Raw genomic sequence first — 15,688 nt, 5'->3', positions numbered from 1 at the left:
GGGATATTCCTGATCATTTCGCCACTACAAAGTGGAGAGACTACTAAAGGTGAATGGACTATTTACGGCCCTGTAAATTTTTTGGCACTTAGCTCGTTTGTCCCGGGGAGCAGCAATCAAAAGTCATTTTCTGATATCATTGGATAGCCAATGATACATTTTCCCCCCTAATGTGTCATGTTAGACTCTGAGGACGCGAGTGTATTTCTCAATTCTCATAGGTGAATCTGATTGTCAATCAAATATTGAACCGCCCATTGAAAGCCATTGCTAGTGTGTGAAGTGCAGCGTAGAGAGAATGCCCTTCTCCAGCTAAACATGGAAGTGTGAGTGTGTCTGTTCGGTTTAATTATTTCCTGGTTTATAATAAGCCCATATTTACTGTGGATTACGATGTCAAATGTTATCGTTATCTTTTCAGTAAGCACAGACATTTAGGAACAGTTTGCAGAGGTATAAACGTGATAAGGATGCTACTTTGAGACTTGAGTCCTGAGGACCTTGACTGGTTTCTGATACGGAGATCAAACGTTTACTAACCTCACAAAGTAACTGCATTTGTTTCTATCAAACTGTCAGACGCAAATTTAATATTAGAACTGATTTAAAGGGTATCTTAGGGGATGTTGTATTTTAATAGCTTCATTCATTATTTGAATGGTTTAGTAGAGCTAGTGTGTTAGCTCTGGTTAGCTTGCATTGACTTGGTAACCTAACTGTACTTATGGTATTTATATTATTATGAATTTAAAGATATATGAATATAAGTGTACCCTGTGAATGCCGAATCAGTTGATATTTGTTCCTTAGTCTGCTCTGTCAGACAGCAGGGACTAATCTGTCATTCTCTAATCTTTGATGTAGGTTAGCAGACTAACGCTAGATGCATGCTGCTGTCATTTGGTCGTACCAGTACAAGTGTGAACTATTAGGTTATATGGTTAATTTTATATATTTTTTTAATCAACTCGCGTGGAATAACATTTCAAAATGTACTTATCTGTGACCAGTTCACGCACACAAACTTCATTCATTTATGACGTACGAAGTTGCTGTGACCTCAAATGTTTGTTTACTGCAGCTGATGTTAGACATTAGTGACATATTTACAGTGCGGTTTATTAGAGCTGAAACCATAAGGAGTTTGTTGCTTGTACCAAAGTACAAGCTCAAAACGTCAGGCTACATATTGCATGGCATTGTGGAGTCTGTCGGTGTAAGTCAAAACTGTATTTTATGTAGCCTGCTTGACCACATTCTGTTTATATCCTAATGTGACTGGGGTGAAGATCAAAACAGGCACAAGAATGTTTAACTGTAATTGCATAACCAAAACCTACTCCTAATCTAAAGAGGGTTGGCCGAGATATGAACTGTGCTCTGGTTTCCTAGGCAGCCAACTATGGTAACCACGGCGCCCTTGGAGGAGTGAAGACAAAGCTGTATTTCTGGGTCAGTTGAAGCACAGTCCGTAACACAGGAGACAGACTGGTTAAAACTGATCTCTGGTCAAAACAGATCAGTTTTAAAGGACTGGCTCAGAGAGGAAGCACTGGTTCAGAGAGGACTGAAGCTGTTCCTGAGTCAGAGAGTGAAGGAAGATTTAACCTCTTGATGCCTGTGAAGCTGTGGGAGGGTGGCTGACATGTCAATCCAAAGGGCAGAGGGCATGTCCATCATGCAGGCCTTAGCCATGACAGTGGCTGAGATACCTGTTTTCCTCTACTCCACCTTCGGACAGGTAACGTTCACACCTGGGGTACAGTCACAACTGGGTTTGACTCATTAGTCACCCAAAACAATGTGACCAATTTTAGCTTGTTTTACTCTGTTTCAATACCTCTGTAAAGGTAGATGGATGGATGATCCTGAAGTGCAGCTTAGGATAATTGGGATGAAAACGGACTGATACAGTAAAAGAATCAAACCCAACCCACTAGAATGCAAATGACAGATTTTGTCTTTCTCTCTCTCTCTTTCTTTGTTTGTTTCTTTCTCTGTTTCTTTATTTCTTTCTTTCTTTCTTTCTTTCTTTCTTTCTTTCTTTCTCTCCTTTTTTCTTTCTTTCTCTCTCTCTCAGTCCATTTTCTCTCAGCTGCGTCTGTCTCCTAATCTGAAAAAGGTTCTCTTTGCTACGGCGCTTGGCAGTGTTGCCTTAGCATTAACTGCCCATCAGCTGAAGCGGCGTGGACGTAAGAGGAAGCAGGTGACCAGTAAGGACGCCCAGAAGAAGCCTACCGTGGGTGTGCCTGAATCACTCCTCAGAACCAGCCGACCGGCCTCACTTAAGAGAGGTGAGAGGGAACAGTCACATTATGTGTTGCTTGATTGATTTGATTAATTTATTCAAATCATGAATCAGTTGCCTCCACAGGCAATTATTTGGCATGTGGTTCTGTCATAGTCGTGATTTGTTTCATTGATTTTTTTTCTTTATGGTAATTAATTGTGTAACTGTTTCTAGCTGCTAATAATTTTAAGTGTTCTGAATTGTTTATAGTCAAAGTTTGTGTGGTGTTGGTTATGTATTAATTAATTGTATATATGTATTAATTTCCAGAATTTCGTCATTTATAGGTATATTTGTATTTAGGACACTGTGACTTAACTGTCCTATTTTTAGATGATTGCTTGCAGTGTGATGATGAAAAGTGACAGTTAAAAAGGACCAGAATTAATATTGTTTGGTGTTTATTTGTGTTGTGTGTTTATTCAGGCCCATTTCCAGGGCGCCAGATTATGAGTCCCAGCACACGCAGTAACGACACCTTGAGTGGCATCTCCTCTCTGGCTCACAGCAAACACTCGAGTTCCTCACACAGTCTGGCATCTGTAGGTTACACTAACAGTCTCTCTCTTGAACTGTAACCTTTTCTCCTGTCTGTCTTTTTCCATGGTTTCTTTTTCTCCATCTCTCTTTTTGGATGTTTCTGTCTCTCACTGTCTTTCTTAATGTCTCTCTCTTTTTCCCACTCACTTGCTCTCCCTCCATCCCTCTCTGTCTTTTGCTCTATCTTTGTTGCTATTTCTTTTCTTTACCCTAACTCCACTATTATTCTTTTCATCATCCCTCTTTCTCCTTTTCTCTCTCTTTTTAAAAAGTAATTTTTGATAAAAAAAAATTATTGTATTGAACTGATGGAATCTCCTCTCCCTGACCATTTTATAATTCTGATGCTTGATTCTCATGACACAGGTGCGAGTCCCATCTTCTCCCAACCAGTCAGCCAATGCAGGCACTCCATGGGAGGCAGAACCAGTGGCTGAGGAGCCCGGAGCAGTGGAGGAGTCAAACGCAGAGAACCTGTACCTCATGGGTAATGTAGTTTATTGCTGTTCACCAAACAGACACAACAGTGTTCTCAGCTCATATTAAAGGACTATTTACACCAGAGTCTGTACTTACATTACCTTACAGATAGCCTTTAACTCAAAAAAAAAAAAAAAAAAGGAAAATTGTTGTGATGCGACAGAATTGTTGTGTTTATGCTGTAGTTATTGAATTGTTTACACAATAACAGTTGAAAACCACCCTAATTGATTATTAGCTAAAATGTAAATGTTTTGAGAGTTTTTATCGTTTCTGAACAATTCAGTCAAAAAGCTGCCCACCAAACACGAGTCAGTAACCTGCCATTGACTTACAGCCGGTGTTGGGGGAACAGTAGTGAAAAGAAATAACACAGACAACCATCCACACGTTCTCACCATCCTGTTCAATTTCCAAGGATGACACAATAACTATGCATCCAACTGGCAGATGAATAATTTGTAATGAAGTTTGTGAATGCCTCACGAACTACTAATCATTACCTTTTTGAGTCATTGTTTTCTGCACCCATCAATGGTTTCATCTGTGCTTCCCCTGCACGGAGCTCTGTGGCGGTTTAGCGCTCTTTGTCGCCCCCTACCGATAAGACGCTGTACAGTTAGCGAATACTCATACCTTGGCATATAGAGCTATGTCCCTTAATTAAAAAGGCAAGGCAAGTTTATTTATATAGGACAATTCATACAGATTAGTAATTCAAAGTGCTTTACAAATGAGCAGATAAAAGAGCATAGAAAAATAAGAGATTAAAACAAGGCAGAGTGCATTAAAACAGTTAAAAGAACACAGAAAAATAAAAGATTAAAAAGGAAGAGTGCATTAGAAAGAAAAAATTAAAAAGTCGAGTGCATTTAATCAGTTAACAAAAAGCATCTGAGAACAGTTGGCTTTTAAACTGGCTATCGTTGGAGCACCTTTGATGTCATCGGGAAGTCGGTTCCAGAGCTGAGCAACATAGCAGTAATTTCTCAGTATGGAAGCATCTAGATTATTCTTTTTAAGTAAAGGGCTTTTTAACAGTTGTTTACAGGGACTTGGGGAATGTGCCAGACAGCGCCGTTGATATATTTATAATTTTAAGCACGTCTGCTACTATGAGGTGAAAAACTGATTTGAAAAAGTTGGATAGGTAAAGTATCTAAGCTTTAGACATTTGAGAGTTGACATCCTGTAGTGTTTTTTTTCAAGTTGAGTTCCCGTCTTTTTGGTGCTGGTAAATCTAAATGTTGAGTTGTTAGTAATTGAGAGGATATGTTCTGCCTGATTTGATCAGTTTTATCTTTGAAAAAGGACGTAAATTCTATTCACTCATTGACAGAGAGAAGTTCAGATGCCAGCTGTGAAGGGGGGTTTGTCAATTTCTCAACAGTTGTGAATAGCACACGAGTATTGTATATATTTCTACTGATGATGGAGAAAAAAAGACTGTCTTGCTTTGCATATTTCACCATTATATGTGCAAAGCGTCTCTTTATGGATTTCACAGTGGATCTGGAGTTTGTATTTGCGCCGTTTTCTTTCAGTCTTCCTGCACTCTCTTTTCAGGAGTTTAACGGCTGGATTTTTTTTTCCATGGTGCTTTTTGTTTGTTGGTGACTGTCTTCACTTTTACTGGAGCAATGTCATCCATAATATTTACCATTTTTGAATTAAAATGATCCAGCAAGTCATCCACAGAAGTCTGACAGTTGACTTGAGGTTCTGGAAAGTGCCTGCTGAAAGAGAGCACCAGTGTGATCAGTGATCAGGGTTTACAGTCATAGATCTGCTCTGAATGTGTGGGGACATAGACACATCAAAGAATACACAGAAATGATCAGATCAAAATCCATACAAATTACAGACAATACAGCTCATCAAGAAAAACTTTAGCCGGGTGTTTTGGAGGCCACTAAAAAGTTTATTAACAAAATCTGAGGAGAACACTTAATGAGAGCACATAGGCATTCATATGATATAAAGTCACCAAATGATGACTGTTTGCACTGAAAAGGGTATCTGAATAGCGTGGCTACTCTCCCTCCTCTTCTGCTTGTCCTAGCAGCACTTGTGAAAGTGAAGTTTGGAGAAACTGATTCAGCAAGGGTAGTAGCACCGCTTGCTTCATCCAACCATGTTTCAGTTAAAAGTAAAAAATCAAGTGTATGTGTGCAAGTAAGATCATTAATTAGAAATGACTTTCTTAGTCTCTGTGATTGGGCAGGCTGCTGTAGGTAGAGAGGCGGGTTTGATGTGGGAGGGAGAGAAAGTAGGGAGTGAGGGTGGGGATGGAGGGGTTGGTTTGGGTGCTGGGCCCTTGGGATTGGGTCTAGAAAAAGACAGCCTACCAATTGACAGCGGCCTCTCCATACTTTCAGAGAAGTTTAGATAGTGGGGTGGGGATGGTGACAAGGAGTCAAGGAAATCAGGGTGGGATGTTGGTGTGTCTGCCTCTGCATGGCTCTCCCTGAGTGGGTCAGACACCGGGGCCTCTGCATGGCTCTCCCTGAGTGGGTCAGACACCGGGGCCTCTGCATGGCTCTCCCTGAGTGGGTCAGACACCGGGGCCTCTGCATGGCTCTCCCTGAGTGGGTCAGACACCGGGGCCTCTGCATGGCTCTCCCTGAGTGGGTCAGACACCGGGGCCTCTGCATGGCTCTCCCTGAGTGGGTCAGACACCGGGGCCTCTGCATGGCTCTCCCTGAGTGGGTCAGACACCGGGGCCTCTGCATGGCCCTTCTTGTCAGATAGCCTGTCCTCAGCCTTGGGAGGTGATAGTGACGGCTGCTGCACGCCAATGTTATCAGTTTCTGTGTGCTCGCGATCTTCATTTGGCATTCCAGTGGAGGGGGTTGGGCGCACCACCTCTGATTCAGCTTGTGGGGGCAGATGGTTCCACAGGTTACAGGTTTTAGTTCCGCAGAGTTCTCGTTGTTTTCTTCTTGTTCACGCTGTATAACTGCCGAGTGCCTGTCAGAGGGCGTCAAGGTTGCTGGGTGATGGAGGGAGAAAAGAGTTTTAAGATAGTTACAAAGACCTGCTCTTTTAGTGGTTACATGGTTATGTCATCCACTGTAGATGCAAGTAACACTCACTCGTTCCAGTTTTTTTTTTGGGTTTCTGTTGTAAGTTTGTACTTTTTGTTGCTGGGATAGATACTGGTCCTCAATTCCTCGATTAATGCTTGTATGTACAGAGTTGCTTGGTAGTAGTATTACTTTCTGTGTCCCTGTGTCATGGAGTTGTATGTTTGTGTGTGATACTATGTGATTTTCTGCAAGGATAGAGTTGAATGGATGTATAATACTGTCTTTCTCGCCTTGCAGGTATGGAGTTGTTTGAGGAGGCGTTACAGAAATGGGAACAGGCTCTAAATATTAGGCGAGGTGCTCATTCAGACACAGCAGCCAGTTCTGGTCTTGTCCTTCAGGGGGCAGAAGTCGCCCCACTTCCAACAGTAAGAACAAACACAGGTCATACAACAGTAAACAAACACACAGCTCATACAGTAGTAAACAAACACACAGCTCATACAACAGTTAAAAAACACACGGCTCACACAACAGTAAACAAACACACAGCTCATACAACAGTAAACAAACACACAGCTCATACAGCAGTAAGAATACACACAGCTCATACAGCAGTAAACAAACACACAGCCCATACAGTAGTAAAAAAAACGCACAGCTCCTACAGCAGTAAGAATACACACAGTTCACACAACAGTAAGAATACACATAGCTCATACAACAGTAAGCAAACACACAGCTCATACGACAGTAAGCAAACACACAGCTCATACGACAGTAAGCAAACACACAGCTCATACGACAGTAAACAAACACACAGCTCATACGACAGTAAGCAAACACACAGCTCATACGACAGTAAGCAGACACACAGCTCATACGACAGTAAACAAACACACAGCTCATACAACAGTAAACAAACACACAGCTCATACAACAGTTAACAAACACACAGCTCATACGACAGTAAGCAGACACACAGCTCATACGACAGTAAACAAACACACAGCTCATACGACAGTAAACAAACACACAGCTCATACAACAGTTAACAAACACACAGCTCATACAACAGTAAACAAACACACAGCTCATACAGCAGTAAACAAACACACAGCTCATACAGCAGTAAACAAACACACAGCTCATACAGCAGTAAACAAACACACAGCTCATACAGCAGTAAACAAACACACAGCTCATACAGCAGTAAACAAACACACAGCTCATACGACAGTAAACAAACACACAGCTCATAGGACAGTAAGCAAACACACAGCTCATACGACAGTAAACAAACACACAGCTCATACAACAGTTAACAAACACACAGCTCATACAACAGTTAACAAACACACAGCTCATACAGCAGTAAACAAACACACAGCTCATACAGCAGTAAACAAACACACAGCTCATACAGCAGTAAACAAACACACAGCTCATACAGCAGTAAACAAACACACAGCTCATACAGCAGTAAACAAACACACAGCTCATACAGCAGTAAACAAACACACAGCTCATACAACAGTAAACACAGCACTTAACAAACAGTCCTGTGTCAGAGGCAGATAGAATGTTGGAGATGATGGGATGAAATGAAGGTTAACATCTTTAAATCTTGACACTGTAGTAGTGAGTGGTGAGTGTCATTTGGTTATGAATGATAATGACTTGTTGTAACAGGCGGACATGCACCACCGTCAGTTTGCAGAGAAGCTGGAGTCTCTGTTGCATCGGGCCTACCATCTGCAGGAAGACTTCGGAAGCTCCATTCCACCAGATAGTCTTCTCGCTGACCTTGGTGAGTACAGCACACACACACACACATATAAACACACAAAGAATTCTTCAGTTTTTCAGCTTTGAGAGGTGTCTGTTACTCCTAAACTCCATCTAATTAATCCCCTAGAGTTTTTGTTGTAGTTTCATTGTTTTATTGACGTCCCTCAGTATTATTGTTATAGTTACTGACGGTGTTATGATCTCTATGATCAGCGAGGCAGTGAAATAAGTTTGTAGGAGTGTGTCAGTGGGGTAGCGGTGGAACAGGTCTGCACTGGTCATTGTGATTGAATGAAAGTATTGTTGTCATGTGTATTATTAAGTAGAGAGTGAGGGGACGTTGATCCTTCCGAACGTGGAGAGCTCTCAGCGAAATCAAGACGATGACGCAACCACTGTCACCTCTGATGACTCCTTCTTTTCTGCAGCAGAGGTCATAACACACACCTGTACTCACGCACAACCCACCTGTGAATGTGTTTTTGAATGGTTAAGCCTTGTTTTTGAAGAATTTATCTTTCAGATGTTACAAATTTATTACCCACATATTCATTTTTTAAATATTTTTTCATTTTTAAATATATATCTTTTTTTTTTAAATTTTTCTTTCTCTGCAGCTGTTTGATACGTTTTCTTTGGAAGAGGTTTATCAGCCATTGAAACCTGCAGCTCTCTATGAGGAAGCTCTGACTCTTGTGAAGGCAGGGGATGTCCTTTGCAGATCACTCAGGTAAAACGGTTAAACACTTAAATAACTTAAACTTCTCACTCAAACACCAAACAATTTAAACACCATGCCCTCACTCAACAGTGGTTAGCATTAAAACCGTGTTCCACATGCACGTTCAGCAGAAAACTGCAGCTCCACTCTCAGACAAAGCCTAAACTTTCAACAACTGTAGTACGTCAAACTTTAAATTCTAGTACACGGATCACACACAAAACCGCCCAAATCACTGAACATTTCACTCAGAGAAAACACCAAATGACGTTAGCACCACACTCAGAAACTACATATTAACACCAGTTGGCTGAAACTCTTTCAGTCTACACACAAACCATCTTAAACGGTTTTAAAGTAAACGACTAAACACCAGTCAGGGTAAACCGTGCACTCGGGCATCATTCTTTGCGTAAACAGACCCACTCAGTTTCAGATGTCTCAGATGTTTCACGCTCTGAATCTTAGTCTGCTGACAGTCTGATTCTCTACTGTTGTGTTTAGAAATGTGGTGTTACACTCAGTGAGTAAGCAGAGTCTAAAAGTATGTGGTCTGCTCCTAGCAAGTTACCTGAATAGCGTAATCACCAGAAGGCACATCTAAGTTCCAGTTTCACCACTCTCAGACTAAACGCCTCACACACATCAAACACACACACACACAAATCTTCTGAACATCATAAAAATCATACTCAGACTAAACACCGAACGGCTTCAGCAGAACCCCAACAACTCCATACACACACATTTTAACACACACGCTGCTATACACACGTTCTGCTCATTGCCGTTCTGTTTTACCGAATACAGACAGACAGAAATGCGCATTCGCAAATACACCCCTAGACACAAACGCAACTCACTGACTCTCTCCTTTACAGAACTGAGCTGCTGGAGTGTTACAGTGATCAGGACTTCCTGGCCAAATTGCACTGTGTGAGACAAGCTTTCCAGGTCTGTACACACCACACATACACACACACAAACCAATAATTTTACAACCAGAGTAGTCCCCTTAGTGACTGAACACAGGTCTGTGTTGTTGCGTAGTCTTGGGCAGTTTTTTTTTTTAACGTTTGACTCATCAGCTTGGCTTATTGGCAGCTCTTTGGCTAATCTCCTCATAAACTGTCATTCTGTGTGTTTCTCTGTGGGCAGATATTGTTGTTGGAGGAGACTCATCGGACATTCTTCACGGAGACAGGAAAACAGATGATCAGTGGACTCATGATCAAAGCCAACAAAGTAGCCAGTCCATCCATTCATATGTCCATCTATCCAAACCGTGACATTTACCTTCAACACTCTTACCTCTCTATTTCTCCCTCTCTCTCTCTCTCTCTATCTCTCTCTGTGGTGTGTGTGTGTGTGTGTGCACATGCGTAGAGCCCAAAGGCTTTTCTGGAGAGCTATGAGGACATGCTGCTGTATACTCAGAGAGAGGAAACCTGGCCCATCACCAAGATGGAGCTCGAAGGAAGAGGGGTTAGTCTGTCTGTCTCTCTCCCTCGCTCTCGCTCTCTCTCTGTCTCTCTCTCTCTCAGTCTGGTTTGACTGTGTGAACTTGTCCAGCTGTCTGACCTTTGTCCCGTGCATCTGTCAGTCTGGCTGTCTGTCTGTCCTCTCTATATCGGTATTTCTACCGCTTTGCTTACTCAAATGTGTGTCTTTATTAAACTATTTCTGACCTGAATTGTTAGTGTGTGACCCTTCTGCCTCTTGGCTCTGTGTAGGTGGTGTGTATGAATTTCTTTGACATTGTGTTGGACTTTATCCTAATGGACGCCTTTGAGGACTTGGAGAGTCCTCCGTCTTCAGTAGTCGCAGTCCTGAGGAACCGCTGGCTCTCCGACAGCTTTAAAGAGACGGTACAGCAAAAAAAACCCCAAAACAAATCAGTCGCTTAGAATTCAGGCAAGCAGAGCTAAACACAGAGAGAGAAACTAAAAATCATACAATAAACCTACAGAAAGGGGGCAGCTGTGGTCTGGAGGTTAGAGAACCGGGTTCGTAACCGAAGGGTTGCCGGTTCAATTCCTAGGACCACCATCCCTTGGGCAAGGCACTTAGCCCCAATGCCCCCCAGGTGCAAGGAATGCTGCCCACTGCTTCTGCATCTGGTGTGTGTGTGTTCACTACCGGTGTGTTGGATGGGTTAAATGCCGAGGACAAATTCACTGCTCACTGTTCACAGTGTGTGTTTGCGATCGCAGAGATTTACATTTACATTAGAAACCTACAGACCAGAGAGTAATAAATGTACAAACATAGAGTTGAGGGCAATCTCACCCTAATACCAAGAAATTGTTGGGCATCTAGTAGTTTCAAAGATACTCTGTCGCTGAATACTAGGAGTACTTAGTATTCAGGGTTAGTGTTAGATGGTGATCACATGTCCTTGTTTCAAATGAAAAACCTTCAAACTGAGAAGACATGTAATAACTCATTCACTCTCTTTTTCTCTCTCTTTCTCAGGCATTGGCCACTGCATGCTGGTCTGTGTTGAAAGCTAAGAGGAGGTTGCTAATGGTGAGTGTGAGAGATCTAAAATTACAAGCATATTCTTAAAAATGTCATGGACGCATACAAACGTAGACTTATATTTGACACACTTTCTCACATTAACTCTCAAACACAAGGCATCCTGCTAGTGTGGAGGGATGGGAGTGGGTTACAAGGCTACAGAGGGACAGGAAAGCTGTATTTAGTCTCAAGAGAATCATCTAAAAACCCCAAAAAATGAAGCGTCACCTCAGGCAACACATTCACCGTTTTGCAGAGCAAAATCCATTCGACCATAAACATGTCTGTGAAACATTTTAAACATTTTAAGATAGACATAGACATCTTAAAATGTCATCTTCCCTTTAAATGAATGACTAATGATTGTAATGGTTCTTACATACTCATTTTTGTAAATTTAATGTTTAAATTCCTGTGTGAAGACATGTAAAACTGTAATGTTTATCACCTTCACGCTTCACTAAGTCACTCAGTATGTAGACAATAACTGCTGTCAAGCACATCCACACAATAGAGAGTATTGGCATGCACTTTGATAAACTGAAGCCGGCAAAGTTTGTCATTCTGCAACTGAAAATACATGTATGACTTTTTTCACCCAGGCAACATTTCGACTACCTCAAACCAAAGAGAGATAACAAACAAATAAACAAAAAAGAAATGTAATGTATTTGACAAAAACTGATTGAAATGTTCTTGTTTAGATTTTCATAAACATCTGTATAGTTACTTTATGTTGTTTGTCACAGGTCGGTTTAAAACAGTAATGCGTGTTCTGGTTTCTGTCTCCCAGGTCCCAGATGGTTTTATATCGCACTTCTATGCCATCTCAGAGCATGTGAGTCCAGTTTTGGCCTTTGGCTTCTTGGGCCCCAGGCAACACCTTAGTGAGGTCTGCACCATATTTAAGGTGAGTTAACAAAAATGGAAAGCCCTCAACAAAAAAAGAAATGTAATAACTCAGATAACCCTGTTTCAAGGATGCTTTAGTGTTTGCTTTAAATTGCATCAAATGGGAAGGGAGATTACAATCCAAATTTAAACCCCTTGTGAGATTAAAACAGGTCATTTAGGTTAGGGTTTTGATCAAGATTAAGGTTCTGTTGTAGATTGCAGTGGTTAAAAATGTAAGAGTCATAATTTTGGTAATGATTGGGAGGGCCTCTTTCAAAGAGAGAGATTTTTGAACTGATTGTTGCCTGCACCTCACTCTTAGGGATTAGGTTTTCACACAGATTACAAGGATTATAATCTCAGGTGCCCTCTATCATCTTAATCTGTTTGACACTGTAATCTCTGTGGCAGTATAATCCACCCTCATCACTCTGTACATTCCTGACAAAGCCAGGCTGGGGTTTGCAAAGAGAAGAGAGCAGATTCAAGAACAAATGAAGAATTAAATATGAAGTATTGCTAAAATATATTCATTGTATTGCCTGGGACACTTTTCATGGACAGGAATGGGCATAAACGGGCATGTTATAATAACATTGTAGTAGATGTCTGCTGGTGGTTTAACAGTCCAGTAAATGCAGTGTTGTAGGTCTGAGTCCTGAGTATGACAGCTGTCTGCTGATGTGGCCTTGAGTGAGACACTTTGTCACAAGGTTCCCAAAGAAGAAAAACTGTTTTTTTTTGCTTCATAATGATCTTTCACTGTAAAGGCATTGCACTGATGTGATTTAATCAGAACTCTTTTTCTTCTTCATCTTTTCTCCCCACAGCAACAAGTGGTGCAGTATCTAAAGGACATGTTTGACCATGATAAAGTGCGTTTCACCTCTGCCCAGTGTCTGGCTGAGGACATCCTGAGTCTGTCTCATCGACGCAGTGACATTCTGCTGGGTTACCTGGGCATTGACAGCTTGCCCGAACCCAATGGGTCACTGCCCCAAAACCAGAAACCTGATCCGGACCCAGGCCTTGGCCACAGTGGGCCCTAGAACTGACATGTCCAACTCAGCTGGGTTCTCTGTTTTTCAGAGGAGACTCTCATTAACTGTCGGACCTCCTGAAGTGCTTATAAGACAGAGAAGCCTCGAGGTGCGCAGATGTGCGGGTGTCCATGTGTGTCTGGCTGTGTGTATGTGTGTGTGTGTGTGTGTGTTTGTGTTTAAAATAAGAAGTAGAACCTAAATGGGGTAAAGTTTGAACCTGCTGAGTTAACGATGGAGAATGCTGCTATAGGACCCATTTTTCCCCACTACAGACCCAGAGACTGAACCTATGGAGAAGTCAGATTCACCTTTCAGGAGTCTTTCCCCAGAACTCTCTATGTCATTCACTCACAAACACACAACACACGCTTATCATACCTATTGTGTCATTTCTCCTCAATTGGAGTACGTAACCACAGCCTTTATGATTTTTTTTTATGTTGCCAGTAGAATTCTTTCTTTGAAGTGCAAACTTATATGTGAGTGTGTGTATGTGTGTGTTTTGTATCTAAGAATGGTGTTTTGGGGTATTGTCCTAGCCAAATAACACTCGCCCTGCAGACATTCATTTTAAGCTATTGATCATTGAACTGTTGAATTATGAACTGTTGTCTAAAGAGTTTTGGTTTAGATTTATATACCTCTTTCTGGCAAATCGCCACAGAAAAGCACTGATTCAGAGTGTGATTTGGTTGAAAAAGAGAAAAATTGTGACTCATGGGAGCCTGGTTACACTGGGGAGCTGAAACTGTTTGCTGCTCAGTAGTATTCAGTGGCTTTATACAGTACAGAGATTGCACCGTGGCGTTGTGGGTTCGCAGAGGCATTATGGGAAATCCCCAGTGGGGCATATTGTAATTTTACCGCCTGAGTTGCACTGTTGAGTCAGGAGCTAGCGGCAAGTTGACAGTCGTTTTGATACTGTCGCATTTATAAATGGCTTTAAATTTCACCTGCAAATAATAGGCAAACCATGCAGCACGTGATTAGTTGAACTGACAGCAGCCTGGTGTGTCATGGTTAAAGGATGCATGCTTATTTATGTTTGTTTGTGTGTGTATGTAATGTATCAGCAAGTCCAGAGGTCCTTTCCACTTTCTTTTTGAACTTATACTCAATCAGTAATGAGCTTTCTGTCCCAGTAAAACACTTAGCATCTCTCCAGGATTTGAATGAGTCAGTTTAAACCCAGTAGTTTAGAACTCTGAATTTTATGTTTTCAGTCTGGTTTGGACTGGTTCCAGTAACATCCCATTAACTGGAGCCACAAAACTATCCACTAAGCCATCATTATTAATGGATTAGTCCCTCACAGTCTGAGGACATACAATCACTTTAAACATTACATAGTATGTAAGAATATAGGTTTGTATTCCCCACAATGTCTTTGACTTGATGCTGATCACCTGCCTTTGAGCCTTCCTTAAAATGAGAGAGAGAACTCTCTGCTTCTTTTCCATGGTCTTAAATTTTAGTTAAATGTATTTCCAGAAACATCTGGGATCGCTTCGTGTCATCTAGAGTAGTAAGATTATGCCTATTTAAATCAAATCCTATGTTTTCTACATCCACTGGACCTGCCTTTGTTTGCTATTTTTGCACTTGAACCCAAAAAAACAAATAATATAAAAAGCTCTTTTAATCTATTTTTTATCATAATATCAGATCAAGCACTTGTCTCTTTGCTCTTTTTTTTTGTTATAACACTGAACCTACATCAAGAGAAATCTGTATAACTTAAGAGTATTTAAAACACCAGATATTTCATGAAATCCATGAAAAATGCAAAGCAGTGCTTAATGTTTACCTGTGAGAAAAAGGAATGTCACTGTAGATTAACCATTGAATAATTATCCGTTAAATATCATTTACCTATATGATGTAAAAAGAATAGAGAGAGGAGGTATGGGAAATTCCATTCTTGAATGGAAGAGAAATATCTGATATATTGATTACATATGTATGTTTGCCACTTGCCTTTTGTGGTCAATTCCCATCCTTACATTTATTGTAGATACATAGTAAAATGGTTCCTAGAAAGAAAGTTTCACCAGTTTTTCATTATGACATGCTTTCTCTAGAAAGCATTCCAGTGGTTATCTTTTGCTACCACTACTGTAATTGCGACTAGAAACAATGGACGTCTATGAGACTGAGTTCTGGACTGTTCAGATCTCAGGCTGTCAGCTGTCTCAACAGACTCTTCAACTGTCTCCAGCTAAACATACCATTACCAGCATCTTTAACTCAGCTACCCGGTTAGCCGAATTCTTTGAGTATCTGTCTGTAGAGTTGTTTTAACGTAAGTATGCCATGGTGAAAAAATGGTGAACCTTTCTTTTAAGAAATTTTATTCTACTCAACTTCATTTACAAAG

At 41.1% G+C, this 15,688-nt stretch overlaps 1 protein-coding gene across 3 annotated transcripts; it reads left to right on the top strand.

The window, feature by feature from the left end:
* The first annotated feature begins 1,505 nt into the window (after positions 1-1,505).
* miga2 (mitoguardin 2) lies at positions 1,506-14,470 on the top strand. 3 transcript variants are annotated; one of them, XM_030769125.1, is made up of 15 exons: positions 1,506-1,741; positions 2,081-2,294; positions 2,717-2,826; positions 3,197-3,317; positions 6,637-6,767; positions 8,032-8,149; positions 8,457-8,563; positions 8,748-8,860; positions 9,733-9,805; positions 10,010-10,096; positions 10,238-10,336; positions 10,585-10,719; positions 11,327-11,380; positions 12,168-12,284; positions 13,099-14,470. In XM_030769125.1, the coding sequence occupies exons 1-15, from the start codon at positions 1,646-1,648 to the stop codon at positions 13,315-13,317; spliced, it is 1,794 nt and encodes a 597-aa protein (XP_030624985.1). In that variant the 5' UTR covers positions 1,506-1,645; the 3' UTR covers positions 13,318-14,470. The 3 variants fall into 3 exon arrangements, with proteins under 3 accessions (XP_030624985.1, XP_030624984.1, XP_030624983.1); XM_030769124.1 differs by having other exon boundaries at positions 2,717-2,832; XM_030769123.1 differs by having other exon boundaries at positions 2,717-2,832; positions 8,454-8,563.
* Positions 14,471-15,688: the final 1,218 nt, after the last annotated feature.

The sequence above is a fragment of the Chanos chanos genome, chromosome 3 (genome assembly GCF_902362185.1).
Source record: "Chanos chanos chromosome 3, fChaCha1.1, whole genome shotgun sequence".
NCBI lineage: Eukaryota > Metazoa > Chordata > Actinopteri > Gonorynchiformes > Chanidae > Chanos > Chanos chanos.
Note: the sequence above shows the minus strand (reverse complement) of the source record. Positions and strands in the feature narration are given on the sequence as shown.

Bases quoted from the DNA above. Each gene is read 5' to 3' on its own strand.
- miga2 (XM_030769123.1), top strand. From the start codon at position 1,646: ATGTCAATCCAAAGGGCAGAGGGCATGTCCATCATGCAGGCCTTAGCC. The intron at 6,768-8,031 runs GTAAGAACAAAC...TTGTTGTAACAG, and splicing joins AAGTCGCCCCACTTCCAACA to GCGGACATGCACCACCGTCA. The intron at 10,337-10,584 runs GTTAGTCTGTCT...GGCTCTGTGTAG, and splicing joins TGGAGCTCGAAGGAAGAGGG to GTGGTGTGTATGAATTTCTT.